The sequence below is a fragment of the Meleagris gallopavo genome, chromosome 4, assembly GCF_905368555.1.
Source record: "Meleagris gallopavo chromosome 4, MGAL_WU_HG_1.1, whole genome shotgun sequence".
In the NCBI taxonomy this organism is placed as follows: domain Eukaryota; kingdom Metazoa; phylum Chordata; class Aves; order Galliformes; family Phasianidae; genus Meleagris; species Meleagris gallopavo.
The window spans coordinates 58,751,764-58,768,772 of record NC_139407.1 but is presented as its reverse complement, the minus strand read 5'-3'; the positions used below and the strand labels follow the sequence as shown (position 1 = coordinate 58,768,772).

The 17,009-nt window shown below is 37.7% G+C and overlaps 1 protein-coding gene across 1 annotated transcript in view; it reads right to left on the bottom strand.

Moving 5' to 3' along the window:
• STK32B (serine/threonine kinase 32B) overlaps positions 1–17,009 on the bottom strand; it is a 145,407-nt gene that overhangs the window by 32,895 nt on the left and 95,503 nt on the right. Inside the window, exons 5-6 of the mRNA XM_085223486.1 lie at positions 10,130–10,167; positions 2,486–2,575 (exon numbers count right to left, since the gene is read on the bottom strand). Coding sequence (XP_085079612.1) covers positions 2,486–2,575; positions 10,130–10,167 — 128 coding nt within the window. The remainder of the gene's footprint in view (positions 1–2,485; positions 2,576–10,129; positions 10,168–17,009) is intronic.

Genomic DNA, 17,009 nt, shown 5'->3' with positions numbered 1-17,009 from the left:
TTGGCAAGTGCCAGCTGCACAGAAAACAAATAACTCCTCCTTAGGGTGAAGGTGGAAGCTCGCAATTCCATAAGTATGGGGTCTCTTTTTTTTGTAATTTCATCCCTAAAAAAACACTGCTCAGCAATTGCTATAGATTTTTGAGCTTTCAAATTTAAAAGCTAGCCTTTTTTTTCCTCACAAGAAAAGCCTGCAAAGAAAGACCAATACTGAAATAAAAAAGTAGTGTCCACCTATATGTGCAAATGGGTGGAAAAATGCTTCAGAAAGTGTTATTTCCTGATAATTTTCAGTCGAATATTTGAAGAATACTCAATTTTTTGTACAAATACTTTAACTAATCTGCCTCTGATCATTAGCAGGCAGACGATTCTTTCATTACATTCAGATTATGACAGACAGATGCTAAAATGATAATTACCCCTAAGCAAGTACTCAGCTTTCTTCTGCTTTCATAATAATTATGCTTTCTAATACAAAACTTTCACTTCAAGGTTAAAAATGTAAGGCCATCAAAACAGCCATTTCATCTACTACTAAATTAAATCTCAGAAAAGACTCAACTGTTATGACTCTTGCCATTATCATATTTAAATATGGAAAAATGTCTATTCTGATTTTGAATCTCTGCAAAATGGCTACTCTCCAAGGGTATTTCTGAATAATCTATATAAAAGAGTTTGCACATCTCCTATGGCTCCGAAAAGATTGCAGGCAGCTATTTAAGCAGAACCTGTGAGCCCTGAAACGAACTTTTAACTGAAATATGCAAGACTACTACCCCGAAAGCTTTGGCATTTTTTAATATTCCTTTCATCTTGTGTGTAAGGGCATTTCAGCAAATTTACTCAATTTAACAAGTAAATTGTACAGCTATTTATCTGCATTTGTTGGGATGAGGTTAAATTGCTTCTAGAGAAAAATTGCTTTTTTTTTCTCTAAAACTACTTCATATGGACAAAATGATCTTTTAAAACTAAAGCTGTTGATGTAAGTGAAGTGGCAGCATTTTTTCCCCTCTTCCATTTCCCAGTAAGAAACATTTGCAACAGCAAATGCTCAGATCCTGGCTCCAAGAGGAAGCTCAGTACCCACACTTGCTCTCCTAGAGCTCCACACTCAATGCCTGTGTCACATGGGCCATCTTGTCCAGGTAGAGGCATGAAATCAGATGCTTGGCTAAAGCTTACCAGTGCAAAATATTGGAAAAAGAAATTCTGCAGCCTTATTCCTCTTCATAGCCTAAATGCTTGAGTCAGGTCTACACAAAATGTTTCTTGGTCTCTTTTGAATACATACAGAGAAGTCAACTACAGAGCATCAGGTTGGCATGAGCTCAAGTGACTCAGTTTGGCAACGTGTGTTGCTGTATTCTATTAACCCCCAAAGTAGGAGATGCATTTCTGAAAAACACAGCTCTGCTTCTGTGCCTAGGTGAGGTTCACAGCCGGTGTGGAGCTTTCCTGAAGATGTTTGTCTGTTTCATTGATAGCAGGCTGGCATAGTGCTATTTGTACTATGAAAAGAAAAATGTGGCAATTCCTAATTCTTTGGCAAATACTCTTATTCCATGCCATTTTGCAGAAGTGAGATAGCAAAATTTGCTTCCCTGAATGACATTTTCAGAACACGGTAATTTATCGGTACTTTTCAGTGTATAGTTGTTACATGTGCTCTGAGCATGCCTGCTAGACCTTCTCTTGTAGACACATTTCTGGCTTCCAGATCCTGAACGTATTTTGCCTTTAGCTAGTCATCTCCTCATGCTATAGTAGTTCTGTGTACAGACAGAATTAAAATAGCAGATGAGTAAAAAGCCACAGGTGGGACAAATCGCACATATTAGTTGAGGAAGCCAGTGGACAATTTTGTGGGACAAATGACCTACAGGATATGCCTTCTGTCCTTCAGCTGCAGGGGAAAATTTGAATTATTATCTTACCCAAGATGCTTAACTTTGAGATACATGAAGACAGGTAAAATAAAATCACATTTTACTCTGCCAGCCTTCAAGCTATGCATTTTAAATAAATGATTAAAAAGTATAAAACGCCCCTTAGTACTATAGGGCAACTACTTAAGTGGTTAGTTAGACAAATTTTTGAGGAATTCAACATAGCAGAGCAATTAAGGATGTGCCTAGATACATTTTAACAGACATTACGTGTTCTCTGCTAGATCATAACCACAGCAGTGAAAGGGATCATTTATTCTTGTCTCCAGCTGTGGGGAAATCACAGCTGAGCCTTTCCTCAGTTTGCTTCACAAAACCAAGTAGACTCTGACTAAAAGCACAATGGAGACCAAGTTCCTGCCCAGTTCCTTCATCTCTGATATTTTCTATTGCTAGGAGACTCACCAAAAAAAAAAAAAAGCCAATCAAATTTGCTATATATTTTACAACTTAAAATCTTTTTAATATACCATGAGTCAAACTTCATGCGTGAATTTTTCTTATGTTTTTGAAACTGTCTTGAAAACTTACCCATGTAGGGCTTTGTGCCAGCCATAGATGAAGCCTTTTCTGAGCCTTTCACTATGGTTGCAATGTTAAAGTCAGTGATATGAACATGTCCTGCAATTACACAAAGCAAAAACAGAAGTCAAAATAGCCCATCTTACAAACATTCCTCACTTTATTCAGTGCTTAACAGATAAATCTTAAAATTTTAATGTCTTATGATTTACTATTAAGCACAGCTCATAGCTAAAAGCAAAAACATGACAGCAAAACAATATCATGCTTTTTTTCTTCCCCTGTATGGTTGTATATATTATTTGCTTGCACACCGAACCTCACTTCTGACCATCCCTGAACCTCCTCCTTCTGTGAGAACCAAGGACAGCAATTGTCTTTTCAGAGCAATAATGCACAGAACAGCACTGAATTTCTTGGAGTGATATGTGAACTCTACCTCACCTTTTCTCTAACTAGAGCAATCCCTCACAATCTCCTGCACTCATGACACCTGTCTGCCATCACATCCACTTCGTGTTACAATCAGCCTGGCTTTTTCAGAGTGTCCTTGGGGCAAAAAGGGAGCTGAGAAGAAAAAGGGTATTTTAAAAGTACAGTGACTACAAAATTAGATTCATGGTAGCAGAGGAGCATTTGTGTAACAGCAGCAGGTCCCAGATGATCCTTCATTTGACAGCAGATTACAAGATGAAAGATAAGTGACACAAAACAGACCATGGACTTGCTGCCTGACCAAGATTGCTGATTTAAACTCAGCTAATCAGGTTGGATGGCCCAAACACGGCATCATGACTTTTTCCCCTAGGGTGATTTATGACAAGCACAGGGTAAATTGCTCCACCATTGCAAGGCAATTGTTGCTAATCCTCATTTGCCTTAGGCAAGTAAACTGAATGCAAATCCAGAATGAAAATGTATCTATCATCTGCACAATTTTATCTGTATAAATCTGCTGGTATGTTTTGCATCTTCTACTTGAGGGCTAGTTCCTGCTGGACGCTTCGTCTGTGATTTGACCTGGCAATGCCATTTTGGAGGACATGGAAAGGTGCTCCCTTCCCCAGCTTAACCGTGATTTGAGTGTGCAGCTAAGACATCTTGCCTTTTGGTGGAGTCTTGAATGTTGAGTTCCTCTGATACTTTCCCCTCCTCTTTTTTAAAAATCAGGATTTCAAACTCACTCAGTCCAGAGTGTGGAACAGGCTTTGGGCACGAAGCAGTTATTGAGTGAAGGAAGCTGTTAGTATATTTACTGCCAAAGATGAAAAGAACGTAACAGTTGATTTGCCTGTGGTCCTGACACTGAACATTTCCCCAGTGCCAGACTGAGGAACAGCAATCTCAATGAACGATTACACTGCTCTGACAATCTGACCTAGATCCTACTCAAAGTCTCCAGGAAATGTACCTGCCAGCCTCCAAGCAGTCTTCAGCCATATGTGAACTGAAATTCTCAGAGTCCCCTCATTTGGCCAGACCTAGGATGTTTTTGAAAGTAAAATGGAAGAATGCACATATCATTTCCAAACTTAAATATATTTTTTCAAATGGGTTACATTTGAAGTTTTTGATGAAGTGCTTTACCCATTTTTTAGTCTTCACAAAAGCACCTTCCATTTTGGTGATACTTTCCTTCTAAGACACCCTGCCCAAAAAACATGAGCAAAAGGTAAACAAAAGCAGTGAGCCGAGGCAAGTAATTCCTTCATAGAGAGTGGAAGGTGTTCCTTCCCATAAAAGCAATCAGAGAGCACAGCCTGGCTTGCCATCAGTTTCCAAGATGGCATTCCACCTTCCTGCTGGCTGCAGTTCATGGCTGGCGAGGAGCACTTCTGCAGTAGAACATGATGGCAGAATGCTTATTGAGAAAAACAATTGATCCACACACAGGCGCTTCAAGGCAGTGATGCTTTAATTCCACGTGCACTATAGAATGAAAAGCTGCAAGGATCTTGAAAACTAATACTTTTTTTTTTTGACAGATAAATGTAAAGTTGTGTCATTTAAATGACACTGTTGTAAATGATTCTCCCTATTAGAGTGCCAGCATGACAGCCTGTTGCAAAACACCTATCATGTAATACCCATTCAAACTGATCCAAACAGTTGATTTGCAATGAAAATTGCCTCTCCTGCAGTGCATTGTTTTCTCTCCCTTTTATTAGATTTCATTTAACAAAACCAAAATAGCACATATGTGAAGGGTTATATATGTTGGATGGTGTGTTTTGTTAAAAGTGCATTTCTGTAAGAGAAGTAGATAGGTTTGAGAGCTCTGCATGCTGCTGGTGATAAAGTAGCAATGCGTTGCTCCTATAGTCACAGCACCACACAGCAAAGCTACATCTGTATCTCTGGAAAAAAGAACACCTTTGTTCTTCCACAGCCTCCGGGGTGCCTGAACACAGCTTTTGCCTGATGCTTAGCGGGCTGGTAGTTTGCCATGGAGGACAGGAAAGGTGTCCTCTGGGCAGGTAGCTGGTTGTGCTGCCATAGGGACTGCAAACAAACTCCAGTTTGTTATGAGTCTTTCTAATCAGTCTCTATGACATTTTTATGGCTGCTGGTGCATGTAGCTACATGCATTACAGAATTGTAGGGGATGAAAGGGACCTCTAGAGATCATGTGGTCCCAACGCCTCTGCCAAAGTAGATCCCTAGACCAGGTGGCACAGGTGGGCATCCAGGTGGGTTTTGAACATCTCCACAGCCACACTGGGCAGCCTATTCCAGTGCTCTGTCACCCTTACTGTGAAGAAGTTTTTACACGCATTTGTGCAAAATTTCCTAGCTTCAGTTTGTGGCCATTTCCCCTTGTCCTATTGCCACTCACTGCTGAGAAAAGTCTGGCCTCGTCACTTTGTCTCCTGCACCTTAGATATTTATGGACATTGATCAGATCCCCCCCAAATCTTCTTTCCTCAAGGCTGAACAAACCCAGGTCATTCAGCCTTTCCTCATAGGGGAGATCATCTTTGTGGCCCTCCATTGGACTCTTTCCAGGAGATCCTGGTCTTTTTTGTACCACGGAGCCCAGAACTGGACACAATACTTCAGGTGAGGCCTCACCAGGACAGAGTAGAGGGGGATGAAAGATAATCATTTCTGCAGTAAAAAAATGCAATAATTCTGGCTATTTTATGCTATTTCCAAAACTTCAGTTCACAGGGACATTTTCCCTTCTGAGCTTCACACCTTGCACTTTATCTCCCATTCTGGATTTTATCTAGAAAAACTATTAAGTCCAAACCTAGTATCCTGGCTCCCTTCTCAGGTACCAGGTACAATACTGGATTGAACAGTATGTCAGCATCACCTGGATGATCACCTATTAAGGGCTGTGAAGCAGGGCAATACACAAAAAATTCAACAGAACCTAAATAAATTCAAGTATCACAATGGAAGAGTTCATTGCTTAATGTCCCAGGCTGCATGACTCCACCTGATAATGAGAGGATAGAAAAGACAGTGGAGGAGGCAAATGTATGCATTTCTCCAGCTCTCTGCAAAATGGCTATTTCAAGTCTGATTGCACAGATTTCAGCTACGTCTACACATATATTTCATAGAATCATAAAGGTTGGAAAAGACCACTAAGATCATCTAGTCCAACCATCAACCCATCACCACCATGCCCACTAGACCACGTCCTTTAGTGCCACAACTACCCTTTATCTTAAGTAGAAAGAATCTCAATGGCAATTGTTTCAAGAATTGCATTCCTCTAGTGTGCTCCCAGTTAAGATGGCAAATCTGTAAGTTAGTTTCTACAGACAGTATATGACCCTTCAAAGCTTTATGTATGCACCTCAGAAGTGATGTATAAGGTATACGCATATGGGGCTTGTGTACATCACAAGACCCAAAATCCTGATATCTGAGGCATAAAACAGATCATCTTTGTTTGACAATAACTAAATTTTTTGCTAAATGAGAATAGACCATAATTATAATTAAAACAAGTTCTGATAGGTGGCTGAGAGTGACTAACTAACATTTAGTAGAGTAAAAAAAGCATAAGGAGTTCAATGAGTTTTAATATTCTAGGGTATGAAAGTGAATGGGTGAATCTGAGGGCAGAGAGAAAAAAATACCAGTATGGAGTCAATGTCACCAGCTCAGCACGCATCAGAGTTGATAAGTAATCTCTGCACAGTAATATTTTGGATCAAATTCAGATCTAGTTTGCCCAGAATGTCAAACTCTATTAACTATTTTAAAAAAAAAAGCTCTTAGCATTCATCTATATTAAGTACAAGATTGTCATCTTGCATCCAAATGAGCTTTGCATGCCTCAGCAGCTGGACACTCATCGTCAGGAGATTGCTAGAAGTCTGATGGTCCTGCTGAAGGTGTGTTCAGGAGTCAGCATTCAGCATAATGGGTGGTGATTTTTATTCATCCTGAACTGGTAGAATTTGTTTCTCCATGTGGTTGTAGAGGCCAGTTTTGGCAGCAGCTTCAAAGAGGTAGTAGATGAATTCATTAACAAAGACTCATCCAGATTTTAATGGAAATATACAAAGCTTCACTAACATCCTAATATAAAAATTGCAGGTGATAGGGAGCACCGAATCATTTGATGACTAGAAGTGGCAAAGGACACTGTCTGTGGAGATGATCTGTTGCCATAAGCTGTGATCAGACTGGCTGAGATCCCATGTCTGAAGTGAATTCTCTGAATCATAGAATCATTAACGTTGGAAAAGACCACTAAGATGATTTAGTCTAGTCATCAACCCATTCTCCCTTGGGAAGCTATCCAGAAACCTTTCTGTATCTTGTTTCAAGACATCATTTCACATTTGCCTGAGAGGAAATCAAACCCTTTCTTGGAAACACAGTATAATAATGGTTTGGTTGCTCTGGACTACACAAAATCTGGATGTCAAAAGGGGATTTCTGCAGAATGATCAGTAGTGTTAACAATGCTGTTAAGTAGAAAGAACAAAGTTATCATCTCTGAAAAAAAAAAAAAGACAATATCCTAATTTGGTTAATACTTTTTGTTTGTTTTCTTTGTTTGTTTTTGTTTTTTTTTTTTTTTTTTTAACATTTCAGGCATTATATGTATCCTCAGATGCAATAACTAATAGATCATGGAAATATTTAAAGGAATCATTAATTTCTTTGACATTTCAGGAAAAAAACAACATAGACCAGCCTTATCAATCTTTAGTCCTAAACACTGTCATTTCAGATATACAGATTTAAACCATTAATGTGAAAAGAGTGGTGGAGGGAACAGAATGCTGCTATCAGGAGAATTCTGTAGTTCTTTTCTCTGTATAGTAAAATAACACTAGCTCCCACGAACCACAAAGCAGTTTTTTCAGCTGTAACTGAAGTATCTATTTGAGACACATGTTAGAAGAGAACACTACTGCTAAATTTAGAGATTATTGATAGCTGTAAGCTTTCTGGGAGAGGCGAGAAGAAAACACAACAGAAGAGATTTGTGTTTGTCTACTTAGTGAGGTCTAAGTTCAATTTAGAGATTGAACCAAAAAATTAGACACCACTGTTCCTGCTGCAGCACCCTGAAAATGTCCCTAATCTCTCCCATCATGAGAGTAAATACCTCAAGGACATCAGACAATTGTCTTCTGCTAGGGGCTTAAATATTATCTTAAGTATCTGTTTTCACAGTTCTTATGTAGTACAACACTTCTTGTGATGACCAAACTCATCTACTACTACTACATCAGAACTTAGCAGAACAGTAAGTTCCTACACTACAGGAAGTGAGGATTTGCTCAAATGCAACAGCCATAGGAACAGAAACAAAGGAAAGAAGCTGCTTACCTTACACACGCATATATTGAGCGATTTTATTTTTTTTTCCCCCCAAGTGAAAGATGATGCTTCCTTAAAAATTTGTGTTACTGTGAAGTGTCTGTATAGTCAGTGTATGTAATTTTAGCATTAAAGATGCTATAATTATGAAATAAACCAGAGAGTAAACCAGAGAGTTTGGCTAAGCAGTTATTATACCAAAAGAGAAGAGATAAAATGCTTACCCATATCCTGGGCTCAGTATAAAACTCCAGAGGAGGGATATCCAGAAGAGATCCTTCTCTGCTGCTAGTCAGCTCTTAAATGGGGTCTAGAACAGGTGCAGCCAGGCTCCACCTCTTCTGACAGCACAGGTGAATTGCCTTCACCTGTGCTCCCAGGGCTGACTCATTGCTCACCTCAGGTGATCTTTCAGAGGTTCAGGCCATGATTCAGCAGTTCCCATACAGTGTCACATCTTAACTGAAGCTTTTTTGGGCTTTTGGATAGGATTCATGTGTCTAAATGCAAAATTTGGTTTTCTGTATTTTTATACAAAACTTTCTCAGAATTATTCACTGAAGAGAAATAGATATTAATGCTTAAGTGAGGACAATCAGAATGGATCAGATGATCTAAATGAGTCTATATCTGTAAATAAACTATGATGACCGGTATGGTACAGACACTACTACTACATGCGTCACCTCATTTAGTGAGTGCAGGGATTCTTGCCCAGGCTGGGAGAACCACATCTCCCACCCACACAGCAGGTCTATGAGCTGATTAGTTCTGCTCACCAAGGACTACCTTGGTGAAGACTGGTGAAGCACCATACTGCTTTGCAGAGCAGGGGCTATCCATCCCAATATTTCCAAGCTGGCAGTAGCTAATTTTGTTGCTGAGTATCTTGTAGTCACCAAAATGTAATTCTGCAGCATCCTGCTGGCTCTTGCCGTAGCTCATCTACAATACATTGGATCCCATAGAAAAGCACTTCCAAGAGGCTGATTTTGTGTTGTAACTGACCTTGCTGAGGAGCAAGGAGAGATAAGCGTAACTACTTCAAAGGCTGTCAATCAGAGATTTAACACTCTCATAGTCATTTCATGTTGCCTTTCCATCTTTAATTCACATAGGACTTAAAGACGAGATATTTCTATTTCATGCTTATTTGCTGATATTAGTGTCTAGGGAAAATTAACACATGTGAGTCTGAAACACTAAATTCCTGAAGTCTAGATGGTTTAAGACTCAAATATTATTAAGCTTTATTGGCGTCAGTATTCCCAGAGGTAAATTCCAGCTGTCTTAAATGTTACTTCTTTAATCAACTTTAAATGCTGACCCAGCAGCTCTACAATAGATTTTGAAAAATAATTGCATCTTTGGCATCATTTCAAGTCTATATTTTTTTCAGAGATTAACTGCTCTTAATCAATTTCTGAAGTGTATAAAGCAAAACAAGTATTTCCCACAGCAGCAAACACATATTAATTTCTATTTTGTCTTTATCTTGCACTTCTGTTCTAATTAATACAAGGTCAAAACTTCCTTTTATTGTATTTTCTCATAGCCTTGCTAAAAATGGTTGCAAGAAGATGTATTTTATTTTAGCAAAATACTTCATATATTCTCTGCATCCCTATGATTTTCATTAAAAACAAGTCAAAATTTTTATTCACTCAGTACATTTTTTGCTTGAGATCATGGAAATAGTCTTGAAAACTGCCAAATGGACAGACGGATGTGCAGAATGTCCAGATTTAGACTGGAATCCAGCAGCTCAAGCTGACTCAAAAACCATGATCCACCATACCACAGACAGCTCACAAATTAGAGGCATCTTGGAGAATACAGTCAATATTTACTCACCATGCTCATCCAGTAATATGTTGTCAGGTTTGATATCCCTGTAAAATAAGTAAATGCATGCATTATAATTCATAGCAAAAGAAGATCTGCAATTTTCAAATGTTTTCCATATGGTTGCAGGGGCCAAGTAACTTAAATTAGAGCAATGAAAATCATATCATATACAAAGCTAAATGATTTTTATCTACATTATTTACTGCCTTGAAAACATGCATACTAAAAAGACTGCCTGGGTTTCTATTTCATATGTTTTTGTTTTCATATGGTTAGCATTGACAAAGATTTGGTTTTCAAGATGTATTTTACTCTTTAGAGAAACGGGAACAACAAAATGGAAGAATTGCATCCTGACATGCCTGATTGCCTCAGGGACTCTGCATTTGACAAACAAAGAAATCAGTTAACTGGAAACATCACTGATCCACCCTTTCTGCCAGACCTGCTAATCTGCCATGCTCATGTGCACAATCACTCACATATTGAAGAGTCCTGCTAGATTTTATACTATCTATACAGATCTAGCAGCTCCCTTTTTAGCACTTGAATCTACACGTGTCTGCTTGTAATGGTAGATAGCAGGCTGGGGAAAGGGGTGGTGCTAAGGAAGTGTGGGGTGTGATGTACCAAAACATCAGTTCAATTCTGACGTTCTTGGCACAAGGAAAAGACATTGCCTTAGAGAGCCATGCTTGTCTTTTTAAGTTGACCTTCACTCTGCTGTCAAGAACAATGGAGACAACTTTTCCTCATCATTGCTGGACAGTGCCTTCACACTGGCAGCTCACACCTAATGCAATTTTGAAGCAGTATTGCATTGCCTGAGGAGGAGATGCACTGATCTGCCTTGAGCAAAATATTTGCCTCTTGGGCTAAATTCTTCACAGATCCCAGAAGAGAAGGCATTGAAAAATGTATTCCGAAGATCTGTGTATTTTAATGCAGCCAAAGGATGACTTGATTATTCTGATTTAAACATTTCTCTATAAATCCTGTCTGAAATATGTACTTACACATATTTAGATTTCACTAACAAATTTTGCCTAGTTTTCCCATGAATGGAATAAAGAGAAGAATGAAGTGTTGCAAAAGGATAATATTGCATCAGAACATTTTTTTTTTTTTACTTTAAATGTAGAATGATTTCTGAAGAAAATGTCAGGAATAAGATAGAAATAGCAACCGTATACATTATGTATGAAGTGACTTCGATATCTTTGTTGACAAAAGTCAACTTGCAGCCTAATACTATGAATTCCAGGCTTTTTAGCCTTTTCTGAGAATCATATGAAATTATGAAGTACACTAACATTATATTTACAGTTTGTGCAGCAGCAGTTGGAAACAGAATAATTGAGGATGTGTGTGTGTGTAAGGAAAAACCTCTCGCTATGCGTTATCATCTGGAATGGAAATTTATACCAATATTTCAGTGTGAACACCTGATTTTCTTTTGCATAACTTACAGGCAATCTATAATTGTTTGACTCAGGAGAAAGTTTGATCTACACTTGTAATATAAAGAGGAGATCTCTCCTAGAATCCATGTCAACCAGAAATCTCTGATTTCTAACTTGTTTCTTTCCTCTTCCTCACACTCTCTTGGCACATCACTTACCACATCAGAAACTCTCCTTCCTCTGATTTCACATGGCTGTCATTGTGAGATACAGGTGGACTGTAGGTTTGAATATCTTTTTTATAAGATTTATCTTTGGATGAATTAGCATAGGAAAAGTTATACATTTTTATATGTAATTTTATACATGATCTCTCAGCTAATGAGACAGTTTTCAGAAAAGCTACTTCTCATCTGATATCAAATATATTTGCTAGTAACAAGCTGATCTCTAATTACTGACAACTGTTTCCCAGTAAGAGTTTGAACTGTGATTTCAACAACTCTGTGGCTGGCCCGTGACTCGAAAGTTCAACAATGATTTTCATTGGAAATGAACTTGCAATTATGACTAGTAACTATTGAATTAAATGTTTAAAACTTTGTCTTTACAAGACTTAACAAGCATAATATGACTCTGCACTTCTCACATGGGTGAAAAATTGGAGTGACAGCCATATCCATGAGTGCCATTCTGTGGCTTGCTAATATCAGTGGTAAATTCATTCTTCAAACTGTTTTCAACAAATTGAGGAGAAAAAAAAAAAAAAAAAACAACACTTAGAATTGGAATGATAAAATTATGAATACTTCACTGAGAATAAAACTGAGAGAAAGGAAATATTTGACTTTATGAACTACTGTCAAGTCTATAGCAATGCACCTCCCAGGGATTGCTTATTACAACAAGCCCATGCCTTTTTTTTTTTAAGATGAGTTTAAGCAATATGAATATCTATTATGGTTTTGCACTATTACATAGACTATATACTTTCATTGTCACCAGAAAAGACATTGACAAATCCACTAGCCAACCGCATAGAGTGTGAAATATATCATACATGCAGTTGTATTGCAATGTTCCATAAGTTGAGCAGTAAAAATTATACCTCTGCTTGTCTTTCTGTGACTAAATCAAGCAGTGGCTTATACTTGATACTCATTCTTACCTGAGGGATCTTTTCCATCACTGTCTTTGCTCATTTTCTCTGAACCAGGACTGCAGTCGGGGGCAGGTATGGAAGGGTGTATCAACTTGCAGAGGTAACTTGATAGACTCATCTGTACCTGAAGCAACTTGATAGACTCATCACCATGTCTCCAATCTCAAACTTTTAAATTGATTTTACAGCAAGTAAATGTCATGGGCTAACCTAAACAAGAAGGGGAACAAGTTTCCTATGTGTATTTTTTCCCCTTGAGCATAAGATACTACTGTCTTCAGATCACATGCCTGGAGTTGCCTAGATTCATGTGGTATATGAGAAAATAAAGCACAAATTAACAGTAAAAAGTGTGCTTTCCAGTAGTACTCTATTACGTAGTTACTCCCAGTTTACAGCATAGCACTCAAAGATCACCCCTCTGGAGGCACCTTGTTGAAAGCTTCACAGACTGGAGAGGGATGAGCCCACTGCCATGTCTTTGCACCTTCAATACATTTGGGTTCAACAGAGTCAGTGTGAAGACTTGGAAAGTGTAGGAGCATTGCAGTTATAGTTACAGGATATATTCAGGATGGAAGGCTTGTGGTGTTCATCAAAAGGCAGCTAGTTCCTTTGAACAAATACTCTGGTTAAATTCATTTATATAGTGAAAATGCTGTTTCTGTAGAGATATGGATTTAAAAGATAATAACTCTTTAGTTAAGCTGTTAAATTCAGAAATGTTAAATAAGTGAAATTCTGTTTTGACTACACATCATCAGGAAAAGTTTTTCCTTTTAGCAAGCATGTTCAAACAGGGAAAAGAAGGATGTGAAATTCAGTTCCTTAACTTCAGGGTTTTCTTGTGTTTATACTCCTGGCTGATACAATGAACTGAAATACTCATTTCATAATCCAAGTATCTTGAACTAACTCATTAGAAAATTCTAAAGATTTTTGCAAACAGCAAACTTACTCATGACCAGGCTCAGAAAAGCCCTGGGCTACCTTCAAACCCATTCACCAACAGCAGAGCTGTCTATAACACTAATTTCTAAACCATGACTTTCTCATTCTGTACTGGTGCTACTCTTCTTTTTACACACAGAAAAATCAGAGCAACATAGAAAGGGAAGCAGATAAACCTTCAAAGTTTTCACTCGCTGACAGGACAAGGTTATATATTGTATCTAATATAACAACCCAAAAAAGCAGAGGTGAAAACAAATAAAAAAAAGTTGGAAGAAATACGGTTCAGTTTCTACTTGTTGCTATTGCTTACAAAACCATTTCTAGCTTTCTTCATTCACCTGGCTAGAAACGTCAAATAAGGCTGCCTGAAGGATGAAAGAACCTTAAAAAGGTGCTTCATATATTTTCCAAGTAATAATGAATAATTGATAATCTATTTGTATCTTGAATATCTAGATCAAGTGGACATCAAAGACAATCTTTCTACAGTAAAACAATGAGTAAAACAATGAGTCAACTCATATTCATTGCATATGCCAATCAGAGTCTCCTGAACTCACTTGAAAAGATTCTGTTGATTGTAAAGGACTAAAGCTCAAACATTTTCAGTTTTATTCACTGTTTCCATCCACATTCTTTTCAGGTATTACTAAGTTTTTTTAGTAATTTTCTAAATTCAGAATTGGAAAGGTTGTGTAGTTTCCATCCTTGGAGGTTTTCAAGACCTGACTAAGTAAGTCAAGAAACCTGTTCTGATCTACAGCTGACCCTGCTTTGTGCAGAACAGTGGACTCTAACAGTTCTGGAGGTCCATTCCAACCTGAATTAGATTGTGAATCTATGAAACATAACATATCTAATTGTTCATCGCTATTTTTCCTCTTCCTTTTGGCTAAAAGCAAGTTCATGAAAGATTTATAAGGGACCTGCAAAGAATCTTCGGTATAGTCCAGTTAGTCCAGTGCAGATGGAAGCCAATCAGAGCTTCCACATATTCAAATCTATCCCAGGGCTTGAATACTCATGAAGAAAATAGTAGGAATAAATAGCCTATCTCTAGCATGAAAGGAGGTTAAAATTCAAATGCTCTGCAATTCACTGTAGTTGTAACATAATGTTCATTAGCTATGTGACATAGAAAAAAAAAATCAGCTGAAAAGGAGCCTGAGAAATTTCAATGAGTGCGAAAATTAGATGAATATATTGCCAGTACCAGATAAAATGACTGGAAGAGAATGATCTTAATTGTTCTAAAAGGAAGAGGCCACACCTGTGTGTTTCTTGTGTAGATTAAATAGTCATATAAAAGAAGACTCCAAAGCATATGGTGATGCTATTTACTCTAAAGCTTGAAATCCAGAGCAATCTCCAAAAAAGTTTCATGTGTACTGCTATGAATTAGCAGCCAGGACATTGTCACTTTTAATCCCTTTTAATCTCTACTGGGCTTCAGATATTAATCTAGACAGGACAGGCTTGTGGCTGATGAAATCAACCATGCTTTACTCAGTTTACCTGAGGAAATATTGAAAAATGTATTGCAATATAAAACAGTGTTAGGTTCCTCAAGTTCTGATTTCACAGTTTTTGAAATAAAGCACTCAAAAAAGAAAAGATCTTGGAAGGCTGAACAACAACAAAAAATTAAAAAGGAATGGCTGAGAGGAAACAACAAATAGATTAGAGTTGTTTAGTTAATGAAAGAAACCTGTAAGATGTGATGTGACAGGCATATCAAATATAAATAGTATGTACATGGTCAATAGAGCTTTTCTATTTGCTTTTGGAATATGAAAGATATGTTCATATTTCATATAAATGAACAAAATAAACAAGGTTTTATTTGTACAACTGAGATTAAACTCAAGTTGATTACTGCAAGACATACTTGCATAAAAATGCTAAGGAGGCCTAAAGAAAACTTCAGATGTGAGTAACAGAACCACCAGCTTGAGTTTCTACAGCTAGGATTAAACTAACTGATTCAAGAAAGTCCTTCTACAGCAAATGCAGATGCTTGCTTATTTTCATCGTTTTGAAATACATCAATAATTATGCTGAATGCAAGGTCTATGCTTGTTCTTAAATCTGTGAGAATTGAAAAACTAGCATTGCCCATTTGTTTTATTCTGCAAACATACAATGACTACTGTCTTTGTTTCTGCCATTTAAAATTTTGTAAATTCCTGCTTTTGCCTATATTTTATCTTTATTACATCAAAAGGCTTCATATGTTTTTTTTGTTTCTAATAAAGGGACAGCTATTCCTCTCCAGTTCGGGCTTCTTTTTAATATTATCAGAGGAGTTGTTTCAACTATAACAATGTAGAATGGGTCTTAATTTACATACGTCATAACCTCTAATCCTTTAGTTGGTATCAGTCAGAATCCGAAGTACGTTCTTTCACCTTTATGACCAACGGGTTTTCATTTTTTGCCTTGTTGGCTCAAAACAGAATTTAAAGTACTGTTACATTTTCATTCTCCTGATCTTCTAAAATCCCACAGTAACAACTATGAGCATCTCGGTTGATAGCAGTTTACTAGCATGACTCATCAGTGGTATTTTCACTTTTTAATGACGTCTGGTTTTCTCTAAATGTGGAATGTTGAGTTTTCAACTCTTCACTTAAACCAAGTTAACCAAGGATAAAAAAACTCAGTTGTGTACCAACTCACGAAATGAAATCTTACGTGTTTAAAATACACTCCCATCTGCTTTCATTTGAATAGACAGAAAACATACTTTTATTGAAAAGACAGAAACTAGAAAACAAAGAACAAGTGTAAGATAAAACAAGAGAGGTTCAGACTGGATACAAAGAAAAACAACCACTGTCAGGGCAGTTAAGCAGTGGAACAGGCTGCCTAGAGAGAGTGTGCAGTCCCTGCCTGACATAAAGCCCTGGAAAGCCTGGTCTGATCTTGCACCCTATTGTGCTTTGTGCTGGAAGTTGGACTAGAAATCCCCTGAAGTTCCATCCAACCTGAATGTTTTCTACTTCTATAGATGAATTCTGCAGAGAGTAAAAAGGGTTATCTTTGCCTTACAGTCTGGCAGCAGCAACTGAATAGTTTCCTACAAACTACCTTATCCCCTTACAAACCTCCTCCAGGGGCAGTGGGAATGCCTATTGCCTGATAACAAAACTCCATGGTCATAAGAGATGCTCACTTCTGTCTGGATGAGATGGACCTAAATTTGTATGCATATCATAGACTTCACTGACTTACAGGTAATGCAGCTCATGTCCCTGCAGAATGCTAAGACTTTTTTCCTAGAGATCATGTCTCTAAATATCTAACAAATTAAAAGTACTTTACACTCGCATAAGAATCACAGAATCACAGAATCACCAAGGTTGGA